Raw genomic sequence first — 24,992 nt, 5'->3', positions numbered from 1 at the left:
ATGTGATAATGGGGTCGAATGTCTAAAGTTTCTCTATCTGAGAAAATTGTGACGGGTCAAACTCTCCCACCTTCCAGTGTTTTATTGTGTTATTGTTAGGAATATAAAGACAACTTATCAGCCTGAACAGGAGATCCGTAAGCTATAGGCTGTAGAAGTAGGTTAGTACCTGTTTAAACTTCACACAGACAACCCTATCTAATCAATACCAGATCTATACCAGTCCTGCATGTGGGGTATACCACCATCCTGACGGGCGAAGCTGTGTCAAGTTACGCCTTCCATTATCTGTGATCAGTAAACGAGGCTGTAATGTCTGCTGTGTGTGGCGTGTGGCGTGTGGCGTTAATACTACATGTAGTCACCTCATGCATAAATATACATCAAATACATCATAACGGGAGGGTCGCTTATATAAAAGTTTTTTTTTTTTTTTTTTTTTTTTTTGGCATTCTGCTCAGGCAGGCAAGCGTTGTAAACAAAGAAACAAACATAAATTAGGTTCTTCCGGCACAGCCAGTAAGCATAACTCTGTATAACGCCTTACCATCGCCCTGTATATTTAGTGACAAGACCGACACAATTAACAATATCAGCCAAAATTATTTGCTTTCTATGAGATGGAAATATAATGACTGCGTATGTCTAGTTTGTGTCGATTTGACGTCGACCACCCAACTAAATACTGTCGGTAACACGACCGAGTAAAGACAATTCCCTCACCTGATAGAAACATCCAGCCGTAAAAATAGGCATACTCGATCTTACAGGACTTACCTGTCGACACAAATCACACCGTGCTTCACAACTTCACAAAATGGCGCAGTCTGAAATGAAAAAGAGAACAATATTCGGAATCCACATCAAAGACCCTTTGAGATGATTTTCCTTCTCCAACATTCCAACAATGAAAGAAAGAAGATGAAGATAAAAATGATAAGCAACGTGCCATTATTATTCTTGCACGCAGATGTTTACATGATATAAAAGATATGCACAAAGTTTTCAGGGAAATTGGTGCAATACTTTAGCAGAGTTGCACGGACATGAAAATCTATTATTGCACTATACATGTACGTGCACGTAGCTCATCAAGGGCTTTTACCAAATTAATTACCTGATTGTAATTAACCTTAAACATGCACAAATTTAGATCAATAGGAAAGACATGGAAATAGTTTCAATGCTTCAGGAAGAGTTGCATCGACAAAATCTAAATACATGGAAAAGTACTATTAAGACAAGTCCTAAATGAGGCTAATTATGAAAATAATGACGATTGCCACTAAACCTAAGAATGCACAAGTTCAGATGACAGGTAAGATCGATGTATGAAAAGTTTCATCAAACATCGTCAAAACCAGTGCAGCTGTTTGGGAGGAGATGAGAGGACCAAATTCTGCAGACAGATGGACAGGCAGGGCTATTCAAGTATACCCAAACCCACCACCCGCCAAAATTTCGTTAGGAGGGTGGGGTGGGGTGGGGGTGGGGGGGATAAAAACGAGTTTGAAAAAACTGTTTGCATACAATGTATATATTAATGCAAGGAAGGTACCCACCTGCAGTACAGTGCTAATGAAGTTTCCTTAAATTATAAGGCACAGTGGGTAAGGTACATGAAATACAATAATACGTCAGCAGATCAGTCACACAAATGGGCTGTGGGGGTTTCTCTCTGTATTTCAAGGAGTTCTAGGCGTGTAAGGCATTTATTCAGATAGTGTTTGTCTTACACAATGGAAGTAGGTCACTCATAACTCTCGGAAGCAAAGAACTGGTACAGACCTGTTCAGCATGTATTGACTAACAGCCAACAAGAACATGTATAGGCTTGTCAAGTGTTATGAATTAAAACTGCTGCAGTTATACATAGACTGGAGAACTGCATTGGCTGCTGAGTGCGGGTAAAAATTTAAATATAAAATATGACTTAATACCAGTATTGGCTAAAACACTTTCGAAACAACTGCCCAAAAGACAAGGAGAGCACCGGATGGGAAGTTTTGCTGGCGTTAAAGCATGGATGAATTTAGTAAAGAAATTCAGACTATCTCAATCCTTATCATTTAGGCCTACAAGTCTTGACACTCATAGAAGTAGTTCTTTAATAATTCCTGAGCTTATATTTAAGAACTGATTTTTAAATTTGTCATTGGTCGTGGGTTTCCCCCGGGCTCTGCCCGGTTTCCTCCGACCATAATGCTGGTCGCCGTCGTATAGGTGAAATATTCTTGAGTACGGCGTAAAACACCAACGATTTATTAAGCAATGGCTTGGGAAGGTCACAAAATTTGAGCGTCTGCACAGACATTTGCGCAGCCAGCTGATTCCGGAACTTCGGAAACCATGCCTCGAGCCCTCAAGATGTCTTATCTAACGGGTTTCCGATTTGAAAGTAACTCTCGGGAATTGGAGGCGAAAAATAACCACACTTGTGTGCGATATCGTTTGCCGATGGAATTATAGTGCATAGCGTTGTTTTATTCGACAGTAAATGAAAAATGCGGAAAAATACTTTACAAAGGACATTTTTAGGCATGGCGCTAGGTACTGCGGTTTCACAGAGAGATGGCCAACGTTCCGAGAGGCATGAATGAGCGCCAATCGATAAAACGCTAGCTAGGACTCTGTGACCTTCCCACCTATGGCTGGAGAGGAAGCCAGTGTGAGTTGGGCTTAAACTCACAGCGACCACATTGGTGAGAAGTTCGAAGGTCATTTCGCCGCGCTGACAAGATTAAGAGACACTGATATAATATCCATCTCAGATTATTTATGTTATGTTACCAAAACCATCTCTTCAAAGAAGTGGACAATCTGTCATTGGAGTTCTTATAAGACCAGACAATGCCGAACATTGTTTTATCATTAGAACTATAAGATGACATCACACGCCTCGGACCCAGCTTTAAACAAATGTGGTTGATGGGAGATTTCAACTTTCATTATATTTGCTAAGATAAGTGATTACATTGACACAGAGGACTCGTTGACTGATTATGACTGATAATGTTGCTATTATATGAGTTGATTAATGATATGTTTGATACCGGGGTTATACCTGAAAGTTGGATAACTGGGATTGTCAGGCCGATTTATAAAAACAAGGGCGACTTAGCTGATCCATATAATTATCACCCTGTGACAATTTTAAGCTGTATGGGTTATATGTCTACTGCAATTAATAATAACAGACTCTGTCTATATTATGAAGGGTTCACAATATTTTCAGAGGCAGGGTGTGGCTTTAATGAACAATACTCTACCGTGGACAATATTTTCTTTTAAACATTATGATAAAGTATTTTCTTAGTTACAAGAAAATTTATATTGTACACTTATTGATTTCCCTAATGCATTTGATAAAGTTTGAAAGGATGGGTTGTGGGATAAACTATGCAAAATTATACGAAATAACGGCGACATGTTTGACTCGTATCAAAAACCTGTAAAGCTCAATGAAACCCTGCATATGGGATGAAAAGAAAAGCAGAAGTAATTTTTTTTATTTGCCAATTCGGGGTAAGACAAGGTGACAAATTGTCACCGCTACTGTTTTCTTTAAATCTAAATGATCTGGATGATTTTATTTTGTCACGTTTGGCATTAGGATGAAAGCAGATATAAAAAGATATTGTGGATCCTTGTACTATATTTAATTTTACTAGATAATACATTAATACCAGGAAACAGCTAATTATCCAGGTGTCAAATACACCTAAAATTACATAAAAAATAACTTCTTTATCGATCCTTATTGATCTACAAATTACCTTTTATTAATAAGACTATCCAACCAATCCTTTTCATGGCTGTAAAGTTTGTTGATCGGAATCTTTAATTTTAATCGAAAGCTTTTTCTTAATTTTTATCAAATAAATTATCAATTTAAAGTCTTCATATGCAGACTATACTATTTAAAGAGAACTTGGTGTCTTTCCTTTGTATATCCGAGTTTACGAGCGCAATGCTGCCTTTTTAGTTACGAATTGCGGAAGGACGAGAAAGTAAGATATCATACTTAAAGTAAAAGAAAGCTAAAATATGAAGTAAGTTTCATCACACAGACAACTGAAAACTATGCGTAAAAAACTTTTATTTATTCTTTCAGATTTTTTTAGGAGTGTTGAAAGGTATTTAAATATTTGGTTTTATGAGCTTTACTGACGATATCTAAGAACTCTCACGTCACATCACCTTTTTTCTTGATGTTTACCAGAACAAAGGAATTTTTGGCAACATTATTTTAGTTATTTTATTTTAACATTAAGTGTTGTGATTTGAAATGACGTAAGAGTTCCTAAACAATATATATATATATATATATATATATATATATATATATATATATATATATGTATATGTATATTGATATATATATTATTTTTTTCAGGAGAAAAAGGGTATATGAAAATATTTTTGTAAGGTGGGTATATTTGCGATCACATTTTGGTATTTATCATTTTTGCATAATAATGTTCTAAATAAGAATCTGTTGCATGTCCAATAAATTTGTTTCAATGTAAATTTGTTGTTTATAGACAAACACAGGCTTTAAATCTGAATTATAATAATATTTATGAGTATATTAAACAGGTAAATATGATCAAAATCCAGGTTGGACATATTTGTTAGCAGAAAAGACCAAAGTTTAGTGCAAAGATGTTTATTAAACATGTGTTACATCCTGGTTTATAACATTATTACACAAAGACAATACATGTATTTGCGAAAAGGTGGCCCCAAATACTCACCATACAAGAACCATTTTCAGGTGTCTCTTTAAAGAAAAATCGGAAAAAATATTGAAGACCACATTTACGACTAACTTTTGGTACGCTTTCATCTGAACTGTTTTTGTTTTCTCTGTCTTTAAATATAACACAAATGGTCCGTTAATACACCATAACGATTCTATTAGACAAACGGAATGTTATGTTGAATATGACACAATAATGTGCTATAATAACAGAATACATTCTAGCATCACTCAGACAACAGGCTCCCTGTTAAATGTAACAGATTATTTTTTCATTGTATTAACTCAGCACATTAGAACTACTGAAGAAATTTTGTTGCCAATAGATGAGTTTACGGATAGCACACTTTCATCTAAACTTTATGTAATGTTTATGTTTTCTCCACCTTTAACTATCAACTGACTTACTCCTTACGCAATGTGTGTCATTTTATATCGTTATCATTGGTCGAAAATGTCTTGTGTGAATCTGGATTTGGTTACATATGGGATAGAAATATGAATATTACATATGAAGTAGATATGTCAGTGTTAAATCCAAAGACTTACAAAGGTCTTGCTACATTTACGACAAGTAACCATAGACTCCCCACACAGACAGGTCTTTGTTACATTGAAAACACAAATGATCGTTTATATACAAAGGTGTGATTCTGGTTGTGTTGGCAATTAGTATCATTTCTTAATGGAATGCCCAAATTTAAAACGATAAAGGTTACGTTGAAACCCGAAACATATTTGGCTAAAACCAAGTGCATATAAAGTAATATACCGTCTCCAACACACCGTTAAGGAGAACTAATCAATTTAGGAAACTTTATGGTAGATGGAATGTCCTTTTTCTTGTTCATTATCCTGATGTATCATCGTTTTTCTTTCTTCTTCTATTTTATTCCTTGTAAGCTAACAAAATGAATGAATAAAGTGAATTGAAATGAAGAAGAGGAAGCCAGCGAGGAAGCTGGAAGAATGGAATCCTCCATGGTCATCACACAAAATGCTGAAGTTTGCGGTACTCACCCAGATAAATGGTTATCCAGAAACGCGCTGCTATACGCACAATCACCATCGTTACAAAACAACAGTCCAAGGTAATATTGCAAAGGTGCCTACATGTCGACCATGTTGATTGTTCCTACCATGTGAACGAATGTACCAAGTCTTAGAGAAAAGCCGTTGGAAATAAGTCTATCCTTGAGATAAAAAGCATGTTTGGGCAAACCAGAGAGGAAATAATTCTTGCAGTCTGTTGCTTTGCTTACCCTCCTCGCTTTATAATAAACGGTCAAACTTGACAAAGTGTATAGGCCATGAGATGATTCTCCAAATAAAGTGCAATTATATACATATACAAGCAGGCGTATTACACCGGAAGGCTTCTTCTAAACCTAATAACATTATTCGTTACATAAATTGGTATTGGGCACACAGGTTGGGAGATCTTTTCTTTTAGTTCTTTAGTGGGCATCCGTTGGAATTCACCATATGGCGAAAATAAACTTAATAACGTAAGGCTCTGTTAGGTGGACTTAAAGGAAGTACATGTATTTATTAAAGTCAATATACATGTCTCGCATGGTTGACGTCTCATACATACAACGAGGGGTAGCAACTGTATCTCATTTCTGGATCTTTAGAACAGACCCGCGCAAGCCAATTCAATGTTATATAAGGTACGGCTCGGATATCTCTTCACACATATAAACTTCTGTCTCTAAAGTTCACACTCGAAACAAAGCGTAAGAGAAGTCAGTAAGATACAAGTACGCATGCCAAAGGGGCTTCCATCCCCCCAATGATCTCTCAAGAACAGACAAAGTGGCTTTCATACCATCCAATGCTCTTCTTATCTCCTACAAAGCGGTTTCCATCCCAGCAATGCTCTTTTCATGACAGACAAAGCAGCTTTCATTCGCTTCATGCTATTTCCAGGTCAGAAAAAGTGATTTCCATTCTTTACAATGCTCTTTCCAGATCAGATGTTCATTCCAGGTTAAGCAAAGAGCCTTTTATTCCTTCCAAATCCTCTTTCCAGAACAGACAAAGTGGCTTCCATCCCTCATTTCAGGACAGATTAAGTTACTTGCACGCCCCCCTCCCGACTCAAGGCTCTTTCCACGTCAGACAATGTCACTTCCGTACCATCCAATGCTCCCCTCAGACCGAACAAAGCTATTTTAACAACTGCAGAAAGAACTATTCGTAAGAAGTGGACAAATCCAAAAGTCCAAAATTATACCCTGGTACGCCAATGACCGAGGTGAAGTCATCAATGACCGTAAAAGCCAGTATAAACCATTGTCCTAGATCGCCGATTTCTTAAATCCAAAAACCACCCTTCTTGACAGAAGTTTGTTTTGTGACGTAAAAATAGTCAACACATTGAACAAACGTTAACATTATTAAAGGCTTTCGGGGCCTCCGTGGCTCAGTTGGTTAGCTCGCTAGTGCAGCGTAATGACCCAGGAGTCTCTCACCAATGCGGTGGCTGCGAGTTCAAGTCCAGCTCATGCTGGTTTCCTCTCCGGTCGTACGTGGGAAGGTCTGCCAGCAACCTGCGTATGGTCGTGCTTTTCCCCCGGGCTCTGCTCGGTTTCCACTCACCGTAATGCTGGCCGCCGTCGTATAAGTGAAATATTCTTGAGTACGGCCTAAAACACCAATCAAATAAATCAATAAAATAAATATTAAAGGCTTTCGATATTAAGGGAGACGATCTGTTTTACTAACTTTATGTTGATTTTTGGTAAGGTCTTAACTGGGTTTCTTTGTAATGACACGGTGTATTTTTTGAAAGTGACTCCAGCACCGGGTTGAATATAAGGCTTTATGAACTTTACTGCACATAGAAACACTACAATGGACCTGATGCACGCATACATACATGGACTACAAATCCGGGAATGAAAACAGCTTTAAATGTAGACAGCGATAGCCCATTGCGATACCTATCAAACATACATACCCATTATGAGAAAATAAACAGGTCGACAGAAGAATTACATGTAGAGTCCGACACCAGTTGCACCATCGCCACGTATTATGCCTTCTCAAACAAGATCAGGTTCCTCAGGCGCCGGGACACTATTATACGACCTTTTAAATCCACTTCTAAGTAACATCTGTAAACATCACTAGCTCAGTCTCATGACATCTGTATGACTTCACCTGCAACCTGAGCCTGAAATGCGTACGACGCACCACCCCTCCGAAAACTATGCTTAGAAAATATGCTAGCATTATAACCTGCTGTAGACAAACGCAGACCACGAACACGCAAATACGACATGTATGTCACAGGACGAAATGTATTCTTATGAGGCAGAGAAAACAGAGCCTTATCAGGATCGCCACAACTGTACATAGACCTCGTAGTCCTCAAGGAAGCTACCTGACATAAAGCAGATCCCGGTTTTGCAACCAGAGGAAACCTTAACTTCCGCTAACAAAACTGAATAGTTTTAGACCTCTTCATAAATAACATTAGATAATCGTCGGCCATATGCACTTTCTGCAAGACTAACTGTTTGCTAGAGTCAGACTTAGCCAAACTAACTGGTACCAAATTAGAATTTCTGGCCATACCAAAAAGGCCAAGATAAACATTTTAATTCTCGAAGTAGTTACCTCAGTTTAATAACCTCAAGACTGGGAGCTACCCACCCTAACAAAATATGCATAGTAGGAACTCCACTGAGATAATTATGTATAGACGCAACAGACTCGAAAGAACGACTCACAAATTGCGCGTACACACATGTTGTAAGTCTCCATTGTGATCTCTCCCACTACACAAATTTATCAAATGTCAGGTCAAAATAGTTTCAAAGTTTGACAGAAAACAACCAAATCCCTTTATATATCTACATTCTTCACAGCCAGGAAAGATAACCTGTGCCAAAAAGTTGTGCTGCAGGCTTATCAGGACGGTTGTGTGCAGAATTGAACAAGCATTACAATAGCATGCAGCTCCACAGAACCCTATTCACTAGCTGCCAACCCATTCATGTGTACTTAGCTCTAACAATCAGGCATGCACGCCGCAATCAAGGCCCTAGGAGTTAAGGCACCCGGGTGTAACAATTAGACGTTTTTAATGCGTTGAAAATAGACCTATGTTCTTCACGTGAACAGTATTACTGCAGCCAGCTTGTTTATAGCCAAATCGTTTAGCTTTGAAGACGGACGACACAGGAGCCGTGCCACAGGCTCGAATTTCGTCGGATTCTCCCTCCAGTGTGAGGTAACTTTAAACATAAATGAAACTAACTTCCGTCGTCTTCATGTCACGAATATGTGTACATTTCTATGAGAAACATTTATTGATGAGAGATGTAGATATTTTTGTTGAAATCGAAAGTGACTGTGTTCCCGTCGAGTTTCAAATTAGTCTAATGGCTGTTTCCGTTATTAAGCACCAGTCTACTTACTCCGTTCTGATATACCTGTAACTGTAATCTATAAATATCTTATCATGATATATCGTTTTTGATAGCGTCAGTTTTGCAAAAGTGACGCGAGTTCCATAAGCACAAGTTTTGTCGTCCACCTTTCTGGATTAATACCTCCGTCGCATTCCATGCAGCTATTGTTAGCAGGCCGCTATGTTTTGACTCTGAATAACATAAAGTTGTCTGTCATTTCATGGCAGGAATATCTTTATTATTTGATACAATTTTATTTTTTTAATTTTATAATCTTAATGCTGTCAGGGGAAGAGTTAGACATAACGGACCCATGGGAGAAACCGGCCTTTGTGCCACATTTGATACCATTCGTCGTACCGTTTTTATGGGCGGTCAAAATTTTGATCACCTTTGATCTATGGTAAGCCTGTTTTTACCCCGGTGCTCACAGATTTTGTGTGTGTCTTTCATTGCAAAGTTGCACTAGTTTCCACGACAATTTCATCAACCGAAGTGGGAAGGGGCAAAACGGCACACTGGTTCGTTTTGCCCCGATCCAAGGCCCATTTTGGCTTTTTACCTGATATTCTCAATTAAATACCGTAATTTAGGCAAACACTTTCTAGTCTATTCAAGAATAAATACCAATTTGAAAACAACAATCATAGCAAATCAGAGGAAACATGGAGAAACCCATTATTTATTTAAACGTATGTGATGTATGATGGTTAAAATATATAAAGAGTGTATCATGTACACATTCACAGCAGCCTCAAATGGTAGTTTATGATGACAAATTAAACTTTCAGCCCTTTACATATTATTTTCCTCATTAAATTTTGTAAAATTATCCAAGCTGAACACGTTATAAACTACTCGCCTAAATACCGAGTAGACCCACGAGAAAACACATTTCATGAATATTTTAAACGTGGACGCAGATATTCTAATCTGGCTTATATCTGACCTCTTATTCTAAAATTGAAACTCTTCCACATTCACTGCATGTACTAAAGCGAAGATCAAAGACTTAATAAGTGTAATGTATTTAACCATTGGAACCCTAGTAAACCACTGAGCAGTCCGTCACTTAGCGATTCTATTATATATTAGTTCATGACAGGCTGCTTATATAACCACAACACAGAAACATTTTATTTAACAAAAACCAGTACAGATATAAGAAAATGAAAGAAAAAGTACCAACATAAGTATCTGCAATATCTGCATTTATCACATTTAACAAAGGAGTTAATAGCCATCTAGGGTATTGCAACCTCTGATCGTGCTAACCACGTGGTCCTTGTATGATTCATTTACAGCTGTATGTTGCTATTAAGACAGATATACATATTTTAATTACCTTTGGATATATTTTAATTATCTACTTGCATCAACTTTTTGATTTTATTTAATATGTATATAGATATATATAGATATATATGTGAGTATTGAAAATATACATTTTTCAGAGAAAATAAATCATATTAATAATGAATTATATATGAATGTCATGGGACATTTGTCTGAAATCATACTGGAATTTATATGGGGGCTTATTATATATTTTAGTTTGGGGCTTATTATATATTTTAGTTTTATTATATTTTTTGATTTAAATCAAATTTATAACCATATGTTGGCCTACATACTAAAAATTAAAACCAAAGTTACCTATCTGAGTTTATGTTTGTGTTAAGTGCCAAGATAACGCTTTTCAACCCCAGCCTGGGATGGAGTTTAGGTGACCTTCCTCACAGTTGCATGACTTCGTACTGCAAACAACTCTTGTAAACCAACAATTTGAACTTATTGTCAATTGAAGTCTTTCTATTTCTTTCTAACAACTGTTGTTTTATACATTAATATTAAGTATGCTTTCTAGTTAATCTTCATCTGCTAATTAAATGTGAAAACGTTTATGGAAAACACTGCATATAGAAGTGAAAAAAAATGATATTTGTGCCTTTTCCACACGGGTATGCATGTGTTAGTCTACCATAGCAGTTGTACAGTTGTCTATATCATTCGTAGCTCTGAATATTACACGATGTGTGTTAGAAATAGTTTGTTTATCTCATTTTTGAACTAAAAGAGTAAAAAGCGTAATGCCAGTGCAGAGTTACGTGTAAAAGGGAGATTTTTCTTTGGTGAGCTTTTTATTCACCTACTGGCGCAACCGTCGACATATGATGTTCCTGACTATGTTTATAATGAGAGTCTACGTAGTCTATTATAACATGATCGTTTGTACACTAACCATGGAACTACTGAAACTCGCGCCTGTGTCTCCAGAATTAGCTAGTCTGTTATACCGCACTAACCCCCCCACCCCCCACCCCCCAATGGATACAATTTTAACAATGATTTTGCTGTGTTGTGTTATGATATACATACATCTACCGCCAGGCGCCCTGTATTTATTTCATTCCCCATGCTTTAACTCTTAATATCTTGATGAACAGCTTCTATGTAAGATAAATACTTAGCGAACTTCGTTTTTTTCCCTGATTTTGTAGCTTTTCACCTCAACACCTCGTCATCTGGCGCTCATCATGTCTTCATTCCATCAAGAAATCATATCATCCTACACAAGGAAAGAGTCGTGGGTTAACTAAATTCTTCCCTTCCCCGCTCATACGAAGTTAGGCAGTACATGACCTATGGTTTTATCATTTACGATTCCGCCAGAAAAATCATGCTTTATAAGGTTTTTCTGCCCAACACAGGAGTTTAAAGCCCAGGCTTGCTGCTTTTAGAACCTGACCGGTGGAGAGTTATAAATTATACACATTTATTTGGTGGGTGTTTTACGCCGCACTCAACAATGTTTCACTTATACGATCATCCGCATGTTGCTGTAGCCCATTCCGCGTACATGTACGAACGGAGAGGAAGCCAGCATGAGCTGGACTTGGTGTTCTTTATATCAGAGACTATAAAATCAGCCGTCAGTATGCTTAAAGCTAAAAGAGTGAGGAAAACCATCCCTCCTGAGAAGTTACACATCAAGTAGTGTGTGGAATCTGTATTAGAGAGAGGGCAACACCAACCCTCCCGAGAAGCTACACACCATGTAATGTGTGGACCCGGTATTATGGAAAGGGGAAAACCAGCCCTCCCGAGAAGTTACACACCATGTAATGTGTGGACCCGGTATTAGAGAAAGCAAAACCATCTCTCCTGAGAAGACACACATCAGGTAATGTGTGAACCCGGTATTAAAGAGAGGAAAACCATTTTTCCAGAAAAGTCACACATAACGTACAATGTGTGGAAATGGCATTAGAGAGGGAAAGCCATCTCTCCTGAGAAGTTACACATCAGGTAATCAGGTAATCAGGTAATCAGGTAATGTGTGAACCCGGTATTAGAGAGAGGGGAAAACCAGCTCTCCTGAGAAGACACACATCAGGTCAAGTGTGGACCAAGTGTCAGAGAGTCAGGAAACCTATCACACCTGAGAAGACACACATCAGGTAATATTCGCACAAGGTATCAGACAGACAGGAAACCCATCACAGCTGAAAAGATACACATCATATAACATACGGACAAGGTGTCACACAGAGGAAACCACCCACACCTAAATAGATACACATCAGATCATATACCGACAAGTTATCAGACAGAGAGGAAACCAGCACTACTGAGAAGATACCCATCAGGTAGCTTGAACATGTTGATTGTGAAATTGGTATATGTATCACTTAGTGTAAAAATGCTACATAGCGTGCATGATTTTTCTGTGTGTATTACTACATCTCATTGACAGTGTAATTCAACCATTCAAACGACGATTACACATTGCACAATCAGTTACTTTTATTAAACATATGTTTCAGAAGTGTGAACACAAAAGGCAGATAATGGCAAAACATCACTGAATTATACATGAACACAACAACAACTCACATCAAAATAACAGCAAGCTGATAAAATGGCGCAGTGACCTCATAATCTTGACCACAGGTTGTCCTAGTAACAGTACTGGGGATAAAGCCACTTCCTCAAGTAAAGTAATCAATGTTTTTAGAAACTATGTATTAGAAAATATCACAATGTGGGCCTAATGCTTACAGGACAGTGAATACAATAATACATGTCACATGTCATATCACAGCACTTACATGTAAAATTCATTTAAAGGAAAAAAAGTCATATCCATAAAATATATCTGTGGTATCCTTCCTTATATTTCTTATCCTAATTATTCAACCTTCCTCATATCGCTTACCCTAAGTTTTTCAGCTTTCCTCATGTAGCTTACTATAAACTCTTCAACCTCTTCAGCCACCTCTTCAACCGATAATTTGAAATATTGTCAGAGAACTACAGATAGATAATACAGTAGATAAATAATTGGCACCGTTTTATGAAGCTTACATCTTGAGTGACACAAACAAATCATTTTAGCATCATTTTCATAATAAATATATGCACAGATTCCAGAAAACACTTTTAGAGGCTAAAAAGGTTAACGATTTACAGTACATCATAAAAATAAGTGTTTTTAAACACAGTTTTATTACAGTTTCGATTAATGCCAACTGGTATTTATTCATCAAAAAACTGTTTAGTAACTAAGACATAAGTGTTTATTATAGAAAACATGCCAGATGTTTACATAATAATGTGGTAGATGTATTCAATAAACACAAATAGTCCAGTAAATGTCACTGTGTTTATAGTGAAGATAAAAATCTGATAAACAGCTTAAAATGTTTACTACTGTTAACATGTGAGATACACAAACTATACCCAGATCATGACAAAGTGTTAAGAACGCCAATGTTTGAATAAACTAAGTTGAAAAACAGAGAAACATACAGAAAACGAGAAACTTACAGCTGACAACGGCATCCTAAAAACAGTCCTTGTTCAGCATGGGATTAACATCATCATGGAGACAAAATAGGGTCGGTCAATAGGGATTTTTTGTATATTCTGCGTAATGAAACTTCTATTATAAGAAAAACACCCTTTCAGGTAGGCCCTTTATTGGAGGGCTGGTTGGATTGCACTCACTTTAATTAAATAATGGCCCACAGGTTATGTTTTTCTCTCATTTTTATCCGAAACTTACATCCAAGTTACATAACACAACCAAGATGACTACATGTAGCTTATCCAACCAACCTGTTCTAGCCCAATCTGCATCTGAGGTCTAGTGCCAAAAGCTCTACCTGTACTCATCCATGTGATCTTTTTCTTTGTTGTCACTAGTTATGTAATACCTTTCAGCCAGGTAATCATTCTCAAACCCATTACAAATTATGGTTTATTTCTCTCAACAAACATCGCTAGTATCATTCAAAATAGAATTGTCTTGTGTAACGTGCTGCAACAACAACGTGAATCTGATCTGATCTTTTTTGACGATTTAATCTGAAACCACTCCTGAGTTATGACATACCGGCCCGATCATGGTAAGAAAAATAATCCTTTATACCCTCAATCGCTTTCTCACAAATCTCCATTACTAAAACTAAAACTACCCAGTCATTATCTACATGTATTTTGTCTGGAAGAAACCGGACACTGATGTTCAGGACAAGTCAGACAGAGTGTGTACAACTACACCAAGCTGTAAGCTTGTGACAGATTACTGAATTAGCCACACTGCTGACATTAACTAAAACATTTATACGCAAAAATTTGTTCCAAGAGACATAATTAACCACTCTATTTGAAACAAATTATAATATGACAGAAAAGATGTAATGAATAATTACCCCATGGTCAGGAAGTGCTTATCATATCACAGAGAACAGGAGGCAGAGTTGCAGAGTCCCCCGTTACCAGACGAGCAGACACAGATCCAGATTCAGACACGACACCAAACACAACCAATGGCACGAGAGGCTCTGTGACGATAACATCACTGTCAGTGTACATTACCTGGTTGTTGTCACAGTCCAGGACTGTCAGTGTGTGCTCATCACAGTCCAGGTACACACCCAGGTGATGAGGTCGTGTGTAACGTCTCCACTGTCGATAGTCAGGTTTGACCTCACCACCTCCACAGTCACTATAACACCAGACCTTATCACCACGGTACACCATCCCAGTGAGCCAGGAGTTACGGCCAGGGTCTGTCACCTCACTCATACCACAGCTCTCCTGTGTCACTCCTACACAACAGTTACAGCCATGTGAACAGGTGATCTGCACCTCCCAGTAGTACCTGCTCGTCTGGTAACGCCCGTCTGTCACAGCTCTCCCACACCACTCCTTGGACAACCCCTCAGCCTTTACCACTGAGCCGCTGTCAGTGATTCTCAGCTTTCTGTCGTCTGTCTGTGTGAATATCAGCGTCGGCTCTGCAAACACACAACAGAAGCAGTATAAACAACAGCACACCATAAACACACACTGTAAGGCTGAGGTGTAAATACCTGTACACATATCGTGGTTTTACTTTCTGAACACACTCTCTGGGAATAAAATCACACATATTGCTGACACGAATGTAATTTATACACATCATTTTCAGCCAGTTTGAAAGAGATGAGCTTCGACAAGAACTGGACCCATCACTAAATGACGGGTACGACAGACCAAGTACTGGATTAAAATACAGCTTTTTAACGCTCTAATTTGTTTGAAACTTATCACCTACAACAAGAATAATACCTTCCTCTATCCGACACATGATTTTAGTTGTCAGTTATGGCACATTTAAGCACACAATTCACTGTGAAGCCGTAGTACGCCTGATGGCATTCGTGGAGTAACAAGCCATGTAGTAAGGGAGGTAACTCGCCACACATAACTTGCCAAGTGACTTTCTTTGGCACAATACCCCAAAGTCTATTTAATCTACCAGAATTATTAGTAGTAATCAAGTATAGGATTAAATTTTCTGCAGTAATTTACAAAAAGAAAACTGTTAAATATTTGAACATTGAAAAAATTGCCTATATATATATATATATAGGCCCCCTATGTCTTCTTGTCTTCATAGAACGTCCGCTTCGGGACCGGTAGGTCCAGGATCAATCCTTGAACGAGTCACACCTAAGACTTTAAAAGAGGAAGTTGTAACTTCCTCGCTTGGCGTTCAGCATGAAGGGGATAGTCAGCGATTGGTTGACCCGTATCAGTATAATGGCTCGGGCGGGGCGTCTTACTTGCCTTCGGTAAGTCGTCTCAGTGAAGCAGCACTAGATAAAAGAGCGGTGCAAATCCGTCCTGCAACAAGTAGGCACATTACGCGTACATGCACCCTAAGGATTCCTTCGTCGTCATATGACTGAAAAATTGTTGAGTACGACGTTAAACCCCAAGCACTCACTCACTCAAGCACTCTGTACACCTCACATTAGTTTGTGTCTTATGTACACATCCTACTGTACACCTCACATTAGTTTGTGTTTTCTGTAAACGCCCTACGGTATACCTCACATTAGTGTGTGTCTTCTGTAAACACCCTACTGTATACCTCACATTAGTCTGTGTCTTCTGTGCACACCCTACTGTACACCTCACATTAGTTTGTGTTTTCTGTACACACCCTACTGTATACCTCACATTAGTGTGTGTCCTCTGTGCACACTGTATTGTATGCCTTACATTAATGTGCATCTTCTGTGCACACCCTACTGTATGTCTCACATTATCACATTAGTTTATATTCTTTGTGCACACCTCAGTATATATCTCACATTAGTTTGTACCTGTTTTGGCTCACATTAGTTTGTCTTTTCTGTGCCCACACTAACGCAAACCTCAAATTAGTTTGTGTCTGTTCTGAGCATCTTAATTAATGCCGGAAATAAGTTTATGTTTGTGCACACCCTAATGCATACCTTACATTAGTTTGTGTCTTCTGTGTACACCCTATTGTACACTGCATTACTCTGTGTCTTTTGCCCACACCCTACTGTAAGCCTGACATCAGTTTCTCTTTTGTTCACACCCTAATGTACACCTCACACTATCTTCGCTCTTTGTAAACTCTTCTCATTCTTGTTACTCTTGGAAAACTGTTCTTTTTCTGGGTGCGCCCTGCTTTGTTACAGCTCATATCGGTTTGTTTTCTTCTTAATATCGTCTGTTTTGCACACACACAGCTGTGGGCCTTCCCCACTTTGCATTTGTGTCTTTGATGCACATACTAGTGTAAACCCTAAAGCCATTTATGTCCTTTGAGCACACCCTGCTGTATACCTTTTATACATATAAGAACCTACTTGTAACATGTAAGGGTGACATTTGTCCACCGACTGCTGCTTCTAAGTCCTGACGTTCTTGCACTGTCTCTTTTACAGTCACCTGTCTAGGAACAACTTGGTCATGTTGTATAGAATCTAGAAGCTTCTTTCTGCTGACCTCATGTTTCTCCAGATCTGCTCTTATCTCATTCAGCTGGTCATCAGTTCTGTGAGAAGAGGAGAGAAAACAAAGAGACACAGTCGTGTGGTAATCCTGTGTACCACACAGTTATGAAAATGTCATGATATACCTAGCAGGTTAGGTCTGATTTGTCTGAGCAAATGTATGTTTGAACACTAGATATATTTTACACTTGGGTTATGTTTTGAACAACTACAGTGCTGGTACTCAGTGTTACAGAAACACATCTGCTGACAATAGTCATGTGCACATGTATAACAAACCTTGAGAAGTATAATATATTTATACCTACGTTTTGATGAAGTCCGAGGAAACCTGTCAACAAACACATTTGAGCATACATATGAAATCATGTAACAATGATAAACGAAACAAAGATTCCTTACCTACCCTATTCCCTCCAAAATCTGGGGAACCTGGCCTGCTCATTTTAGCTAATATATATATATGTAATCCTGGCAGCGTATTTATGAAAACAATAGCCTATAAAAAATTTAGGTTTAAATGAAATATACTTGTGCATAAAACAAGGATGATGTTTAACATCGTAAACAAACAAATACCTCAAACACAGTAAATGCTATCATATTTTGTTTGTTACAAGCTTGTGAAAGTAGCCGTTGTGTTAATGGCTTATCGCCTATGGGTCTGACCTTTCTGATCCAGGTAAATCAACTGTTTTAGGCTACAAAAGTCAAAACAGGAGCAGGCATCATCATCCGGATGACTGAAAATTGGGACAACATATTGAGCCAAAACATGATGGTTTGTTTGATAGATGTTTTATGTTGTGCTCAAAATATTTTTCTTATATGATGGCGTTCAGCATTGTGGTTTGAGGAAACTAGGCAGAGACCAAGGGGACATCAAATGAGATATGGTTGTCTATATACGGTTTGTACCTTGGCTAATTTATTGTTTCAAACACTGATAAGGACTTTATTACTGTTCGTATTCACACGTCGTTTTCGAAAAACATCAAACAACGTACTCTTTTTTAATATTACATATATAGAATTGTCGTGTTGTTTATTAGTCTAATTGCACAGTGGTAATGTTTATGGGTAGAAAAACAGACAGCGACCAGAGAGAACCACTGAACAAAGCAAAGCAGTTTGAACCCTGGAAATAAAAATTCACTAGACCTGGCAGCATGAGATGGATTTGAACACCTGATCACTGTTCATTAGTGTCATTGTATGAGGCCTGTCACAGGTTCAATAATGTGACAATGGTAAATGAGATGCCTCTGTGTACGTACACAACATACATATCATATTTGTTTACAAATGAGCGGTCAGAACCAAGGTATCTACAGCCCATACATGTAAGAAAACTATATATGTTCTCTGAAGCTCATAAATTATTGACAGGTCGTCCTGTGTGGTTAGTTGAAAAGTATTTAACTGGAGTTGAGGTAGCTGAACCAATGTTAGAGATTGTGCATGACTGACTTACCTGTAAAAACTCGACGTCCAATGACGCTACTAAATCCTTGGACGCCTGTACCATCCTCTCCATTTTCTGAGCCTTTAGCTGGAAATGTTTGAGTATAGCGCTACACTCCACACTCCACTGTGAATAGCGGGTTTCTATGCCATCTAAGGACTGTTGTTTCCAGGCTTGTAAGGCTTCCAAGGCTGCACAATAAGCCCTTTCTACCTCTTCAATGTGAAGTTCCTTGTTTTCCTGCCAAACAGAAGGAACATTTATTATCTCCTTCAGACTATTGCGGGTGTGTTCAAGAAATTATACATGCCTGTGCAACAGAGTGGAATATAAGCACCACACAAATGGGTCAACAATGTACTTTCTGGCTGGAGGGAATTTTCCTTTAATGTAGTGGCGTACATACACATGTAAGTGTCGACTCAGAAACGTTGTTGGTTCAACATCACAAATGGTGCTCCGGGCAGGGTGAGATGGTGCAGCCTTTATGCTGTGGAGACCACCAGTGGTTGGTTCAAACACAAACTCTAAACCCCATCACATATGTGGAGTAGGTATATACAATATAGATATTATGACAGCGTATGATCGGCGATGATGTATCTACTAGAGTTGCCTGAGGGGGGCATAACGCGTGTGTGTCACTAAGAAGAAAGTCATAATTATGATATAATAGTCTGGACCAGAATAGATAAACCAGAAAGAGGTAAATAGACTCGTCCCTCATCCAAATGAACCCCTGCAGTAGTCCGTGCATTACCATGTTTAAGTTCTTGTTAAAAGTTGTCGCTGTTCGGGTTTAACTGTTCAATTGAAAATGTACATATATCATATGTGACAGAATAGAGATTTATCTAGCCTAGATAATTGACAGCTGTATGTTTCCTGGATTTGTGAATGATAGCAATAGTCTAGATACTCAAAACGAGTCACCAAGTATGCAATAAATCACATGTTGACCAAGTGTCATCAAAAATACCAACCAGTATCTTATTGTGCAGCCTCGTAACTTCTGACAGTGATTCTTTAGTTTCTTTTAGCACTTTTTCCAGTTCACCACTCTTGTTCAAAACAGCTGGCTGTAATGGAAACAACGCTACATTACAAAATCCGCCATTCAAACGACTCATTACAGTACAGGACAAACAGCCCCATTCTTCACTATGGATTAAAGACTTTGGGTCAACATATAGTTCCAAGTCATGATATATTTAGTTTGATTATCGACTTATATACTAGCATGATACACGATTTGGAGAGTGATTTTAAGTCATTCGCTTAGAATATTTCTTGTGTCTTTCTCACACCATTTATAACTGTTTACTACAGTTCTCTTTGCACCTCTTTCTCAAGGTAATCTTGTACTTTGTACAATTTCTTAGTGTTTTCATGGTTCGTGTCAATTGTTGATTTGGGAATTGACCTTACTATTAATGACACAGAACATCCATTTTGGTCGATGGCTGATATACGAATGTCTTTTTCGCATTACCTTGTCATTCTCAGCTGCAGATGGTATATCTTGCACAGCGTGTTTCGGATGGTCAACCACACACCCCACACAGATCACCATCCGGCACGGGATACAGTACATGCCGAATGGCTGACCATGTCTCGCACATGACGCTAGCTGAGTTGATTGTTCATCCCTGCTGCTGGTCTGTCGCTGTGAGGTTTCCTGAGAGAGGTACTCCAGGGAGGAAATCAGCCGGTGACGTTTCATAGCCCCCTTCATGGGATGAAGAGTAGCCAGACAGTCTTTACAATACAGTAAACAACAGTCAGTACAAAACTTGACAGCTTTAGCCTGATTATCATCCTCACACAATGAACAATATGGGATGTCATCCTCGACCTTCACAGCAGAAGAGAACCTCTCCACTATTTCTGCAAGATGAAAGTTGTGAGGCAGACCAGCCACACCTTCTCTCCCCAGACTGGTTGGTGTCCAACATACAGGGCATGAGATCAGCTGGTGAACACCCTCACTCCCCGTGGAGACCTCATCTGTCTGTCCAGGTTTAGACTTACCAGCATACACACCAATACACTCCCTGCAAAAACTGTGCTGACAAGGTAACGTTACTGGTTTGCGGAATGTTTCCACACATATCGGACATGTGAGGACTGCTTCACGATTTTCCTTGCTTTCAGCCATTACACCCTCGGTTTTTCACTGAAATAAAACCAGCAAATTACCAATACAGATCCTCCATTAACGAAAATATAAAATTTCAACACAGTACACCGTCTCCATCTGCAGTTCAGTGTATATTCCTCTCTTCCAACAACATATGGGGTGCAGTATTTTTTGTCACTATTGCTGAAGAAGCATTGCTATACATGTTTCATGAGAGTTTGAGCGCCTCGCTTCCCTGAGTGGAAATAACTGCTCAGTTAGACATTTGACGATTCTAGCATTTATCATGTATAAGAGACAATTTTTTACAGCTCCTGCCATGAATAGCAGATTTGTGTGTAAAAATAAGAATCAGCTGATTTAAAGGTAAGACCAGCCAAATTGCAAACATCTTCAACAGAAATGGTGGGGCTTCAGGTATAAGATAATTGGTTCAAACATCTGGACTATGATGGCAGTGATGGATGCATGGCCGTATATGATAATCGGCTCAAACGTCTGGAGGACAGTGGTATGGAAAGGAGCTTAACTGTACATGATAATGGAGTCAAGTGTCTGGACTACAGTGGTTGTCAGTAGAGCAGGACACTATGTGATAATGGGGTCGAATGTCTAAAGTTTCTCTATCTGAGAAAATTGTGACGGGTCAAACTCTCCCACTTTTCAGTGTTTTATTGTGTTATTGTTAGGAATATAAAGACAACTTATCAGTCTGAACAGGAGATCTGTAAGCTATAGGCTGTAGAAGTAGGTTAGTACCTGTTTAAACTTCACACAGACAGCCCTATCTAATCTATACCAGCTCTATACCAGTCCTGCATGTGGGTATACCACCGTCCTCATGGGCGAAGCTGTGTCAAGTTACGCCTTCCATTATCCGTGATCAGTAGGCAAGGCTGTAATGTCTGCTGTGTGTGGTGTGTGGCGTTAATACTATATGTAGTCACCTCATGCATAAATATACATCAAATACATCATAAAGGGAAGGTCGCTTATATACAAGTTTTTTTTTTCTTTTTTTTTTTTTTTGCATTTGGCTCAGGCAGGCAAGCGTTGTAAACAAAGAAACAAACAAAAATTAGGTTGTTCCGGCACCGCCAGTAATCGATCATAAGCATAACTCTGTATAACGCCTTACCATCGCCCTGTATATATAGTGACAAAATCGACACAATTAACAATATCAGCCAAAATTAGTTGTTTTCTATGAGATGGAAATATAATGACTGCGCATCGACAGTGTTAGAGTTTCACCCACAGGCTGAGGGTAGAGTCTATATAAAGACACGCCCTAGTCATATGTCTAGTTTGTGTCGATTTGACGTCGACCACCCAACTAAATACTGTCGGTAACACGACCGAGTAAAGACAATTCCCCCACCTGACAGAAACATCCAGCCATAAAAATAGGCATACCCGATCTTACAGGACTTACCTGTCGACACAAATCCCACCGTGTTTCACAACTTCACAAAATGACGCAGTCTGAAATGGAAAAGAGAACAATATTCGGAATCCACATCAAAGAGCCTTTCAGATGATTTTCATTCTCCAACATTCAACAATGAAAGAAAGAAGATGAAGATAAAAATGATAAGCAACGTGCCATTATTATTCTTGCACGCAGATGTTTACATGATATAAAAGATATGCACAAAGTTTTCAGGGAAATTGGTGCAATACTTTAGCAGAGTTGCACGGACATGAAAATCTATTATTGCACTATACATGTACGTGCACGTAGCTCAGCAAGGGCTTTTACGAAATTAATTACCTGATTGTAATTAACCTTAAACATGCACAAATTTAGATCAATAGGAAAGACATGGAAATAGTTTCAATGCTTCAGGAAGAGTTGCATCGACAAAATCTAAATACATGGAAAAGTACTATTAAGACAAGTCCTAAATGAGGGTAATTATGAAAATAATGACGATTGCCACCAAACTTAAGAATGCACAACTTCAGATGACAGGTAAGATCGATGTATGAAAAGTTTCATCAAACATCGTCAAAACCAGTGCAGCTGTTTGGGAGGAGATGAGAGGACAAAATTGTGCTTGCAGACAGATGGACAGGCAGGACGATTCAAGTATACCCAAACCCACCACCCGCCAAAATTTCGTTAGGAGGGTGGGGTGGGGGGATAAAAAGAAGTTTGAAAAAACTGTTTGCATACAATGTATATATTAATGCAAGAAAGGCACCCACCTGCAGTACACTGCTAATGAAGTTTCCTTAAATTATAAGGCACAGTGGGAAAGGTACATGTAATGCAATAATACTTCAGCAGATCAGTCACACAAATGGGCTGTGGGGGTTTCTCTCTGTATTTCAAGGAGTTCTAGGTGTGTAAGGCATTTATTCAGATAGTGTTTGACTTACACAATGGAAGTAGGTCACTCATAATTCTCGGAAGCAAAGAACTGGTACAGACCTGTTCAGCATGTATTGACTAACAGCCAACAAGAACATGTATAGGCTTGTCAGGTGTGTGGACGACCTTGACTTAAAATTGCGTAGGCCTACTTGTGCTGTGTAATATACACCCTGTGCATAGATCTACATATACAAGAATGTATATTTGATCTACATAAAGCATCTACATTCATTCTTTAAGGCATCGGACGTTGAGGGGCAAGTTCAAAACCGTGTCCTTACAAAAGGAATTTGTAGATTCCCCTGCGCTCACTGCTGTGTTTGTGACAAGGAGCAGCTGACAATGAACACCTTGTCTGCTGAAGACCTTTCGAACTGCACTAATTTGACATGCATGTCTACACATCACATATACAAAGTTTGTGAGTAATTTGTCAAATGTCGGTGGTTTATTCCTAGCACGCTGCATTTCCTCTACCCATTATAGCTGACTGTCATCATACAAGTCAAAGAATTCTTGAATAGTCAAATAAAGAAATTAAGCATATCCGGAATAGCTAGGACAACTTTAAGGCATTGCATGAAAAGGGACACAATTAATAAGAGAAATGATGTGATAGTTTCACAGTGCGAAATTCTTCATTGGGAATTCCTGATAAATAATACAGCACAGTTATTATAGGGTGATTGTCTCTCAGTTGTTCTTCATTGAGGTCACAGTTATTATAGGGTGATTGTCTCCCAGTTGTTCGTCATTGAGGTCACAGTCATTATAGGGGGATTGTCTCTCAGTTCCTCTTCAATGAGGTCACAGTTATTATAGGGTGATTGTCTCTCAGTTGCTCTTCAATGAGGTCACAGTTATTATAGGGTGATTGTCTCTCAGTTGCTCTTCATTGAGGTCACAGTTATTATAGGGTGATTGTCTCTCAGTTGCTCTTTATTGAGGTCACAGTCGTTATGGGGTGATGGTCTCTCACTTGCTCTTCATTGAGGTCACAGTTATTATAGGGTGATTGTGTTTTAGTTGCTCTTCACTGAGGTCACAATTATTATGGGGTGATTGTTTCTCAGTTGCTCTTTATCGAGGTCACAGTTATTATAGGGTGATTGTCTCTCAGTTGCTCTTCCTTGAGGTTACAGTTATTATAGGGTGATTGTCCCTCATTTGCTCTTCATTCAGGTCACAGTTATTATATGGTGAATGTCTCTCAGTTGCTCTTCATTGAAATCACAGTTTTATAGGGTGATTGTCTCTAAGTAGCTCTTCACTGAAACCACAGTCATTATAGAGTGATGGTCTCTTAGTTGCTCTCATTGAGGTGACAGTTAGAGCATGTAGAAATTGTACGCCGTATTGGCCTTCATTTCAAATTAATTAAGGGGCACACTTAAGAAATTAATGAAATTAAAAGTCCAAAGTTGATGCTAACTGAGCCCACCAACAATAATGGTGCAGTTAAAGTGAATGTAAATATGTACTGCATTTTACCTAAAG

General features: G+C 38.6%; 1 protein-coding gene across 2 annotated transcripts in view; it reads right to left on the bottom strand.

The window, feature by feature from the left end:
- Positions 1-20,473: 20,473 nt before the first annotated feature.
- The window catches only part of LOC135462654 (probable E3 ubiquitin-protein ligase MID2), a 117,146-nt gene continuing 112,627 nt past the window's right edge, over positions 20,474-24,992 (bottom strand). For both annotated transcript variants that reach the window (XM_064739877.1, XM_064739878.1), the window contains one exon: positions 20,474-21,151. In XM_064739877.1, the coding sequence (XP_064595947.1) occupies positions 21,126-21,151 (26 nt within the window). In that variant the 3' untranslated portion in view covers positions 20,474-21,125. The remainder of the gene's footprint in view (positions 21,152-24,992) is intronic.

Source organism: Liolophura sinensis, chromosome 2 (assembly GCF_032854445.1).
Source record: "Liolophura sinensis isolate JHLJ2023 chromosome 2, CUHK_Ljap_v2, whole genome shotgun sequence".
NCBI lineage: Eukaryota > Metazoa > Mollusca > Polyplacophora > Chitonida > Chitonidae > Liolophura > Liolophura sinensis.
The sequence above is the reverse complement of the archived record's forward strand: the minus strand, read 5'-3'. Positions and strand labels throughout refer to the sequence as shown.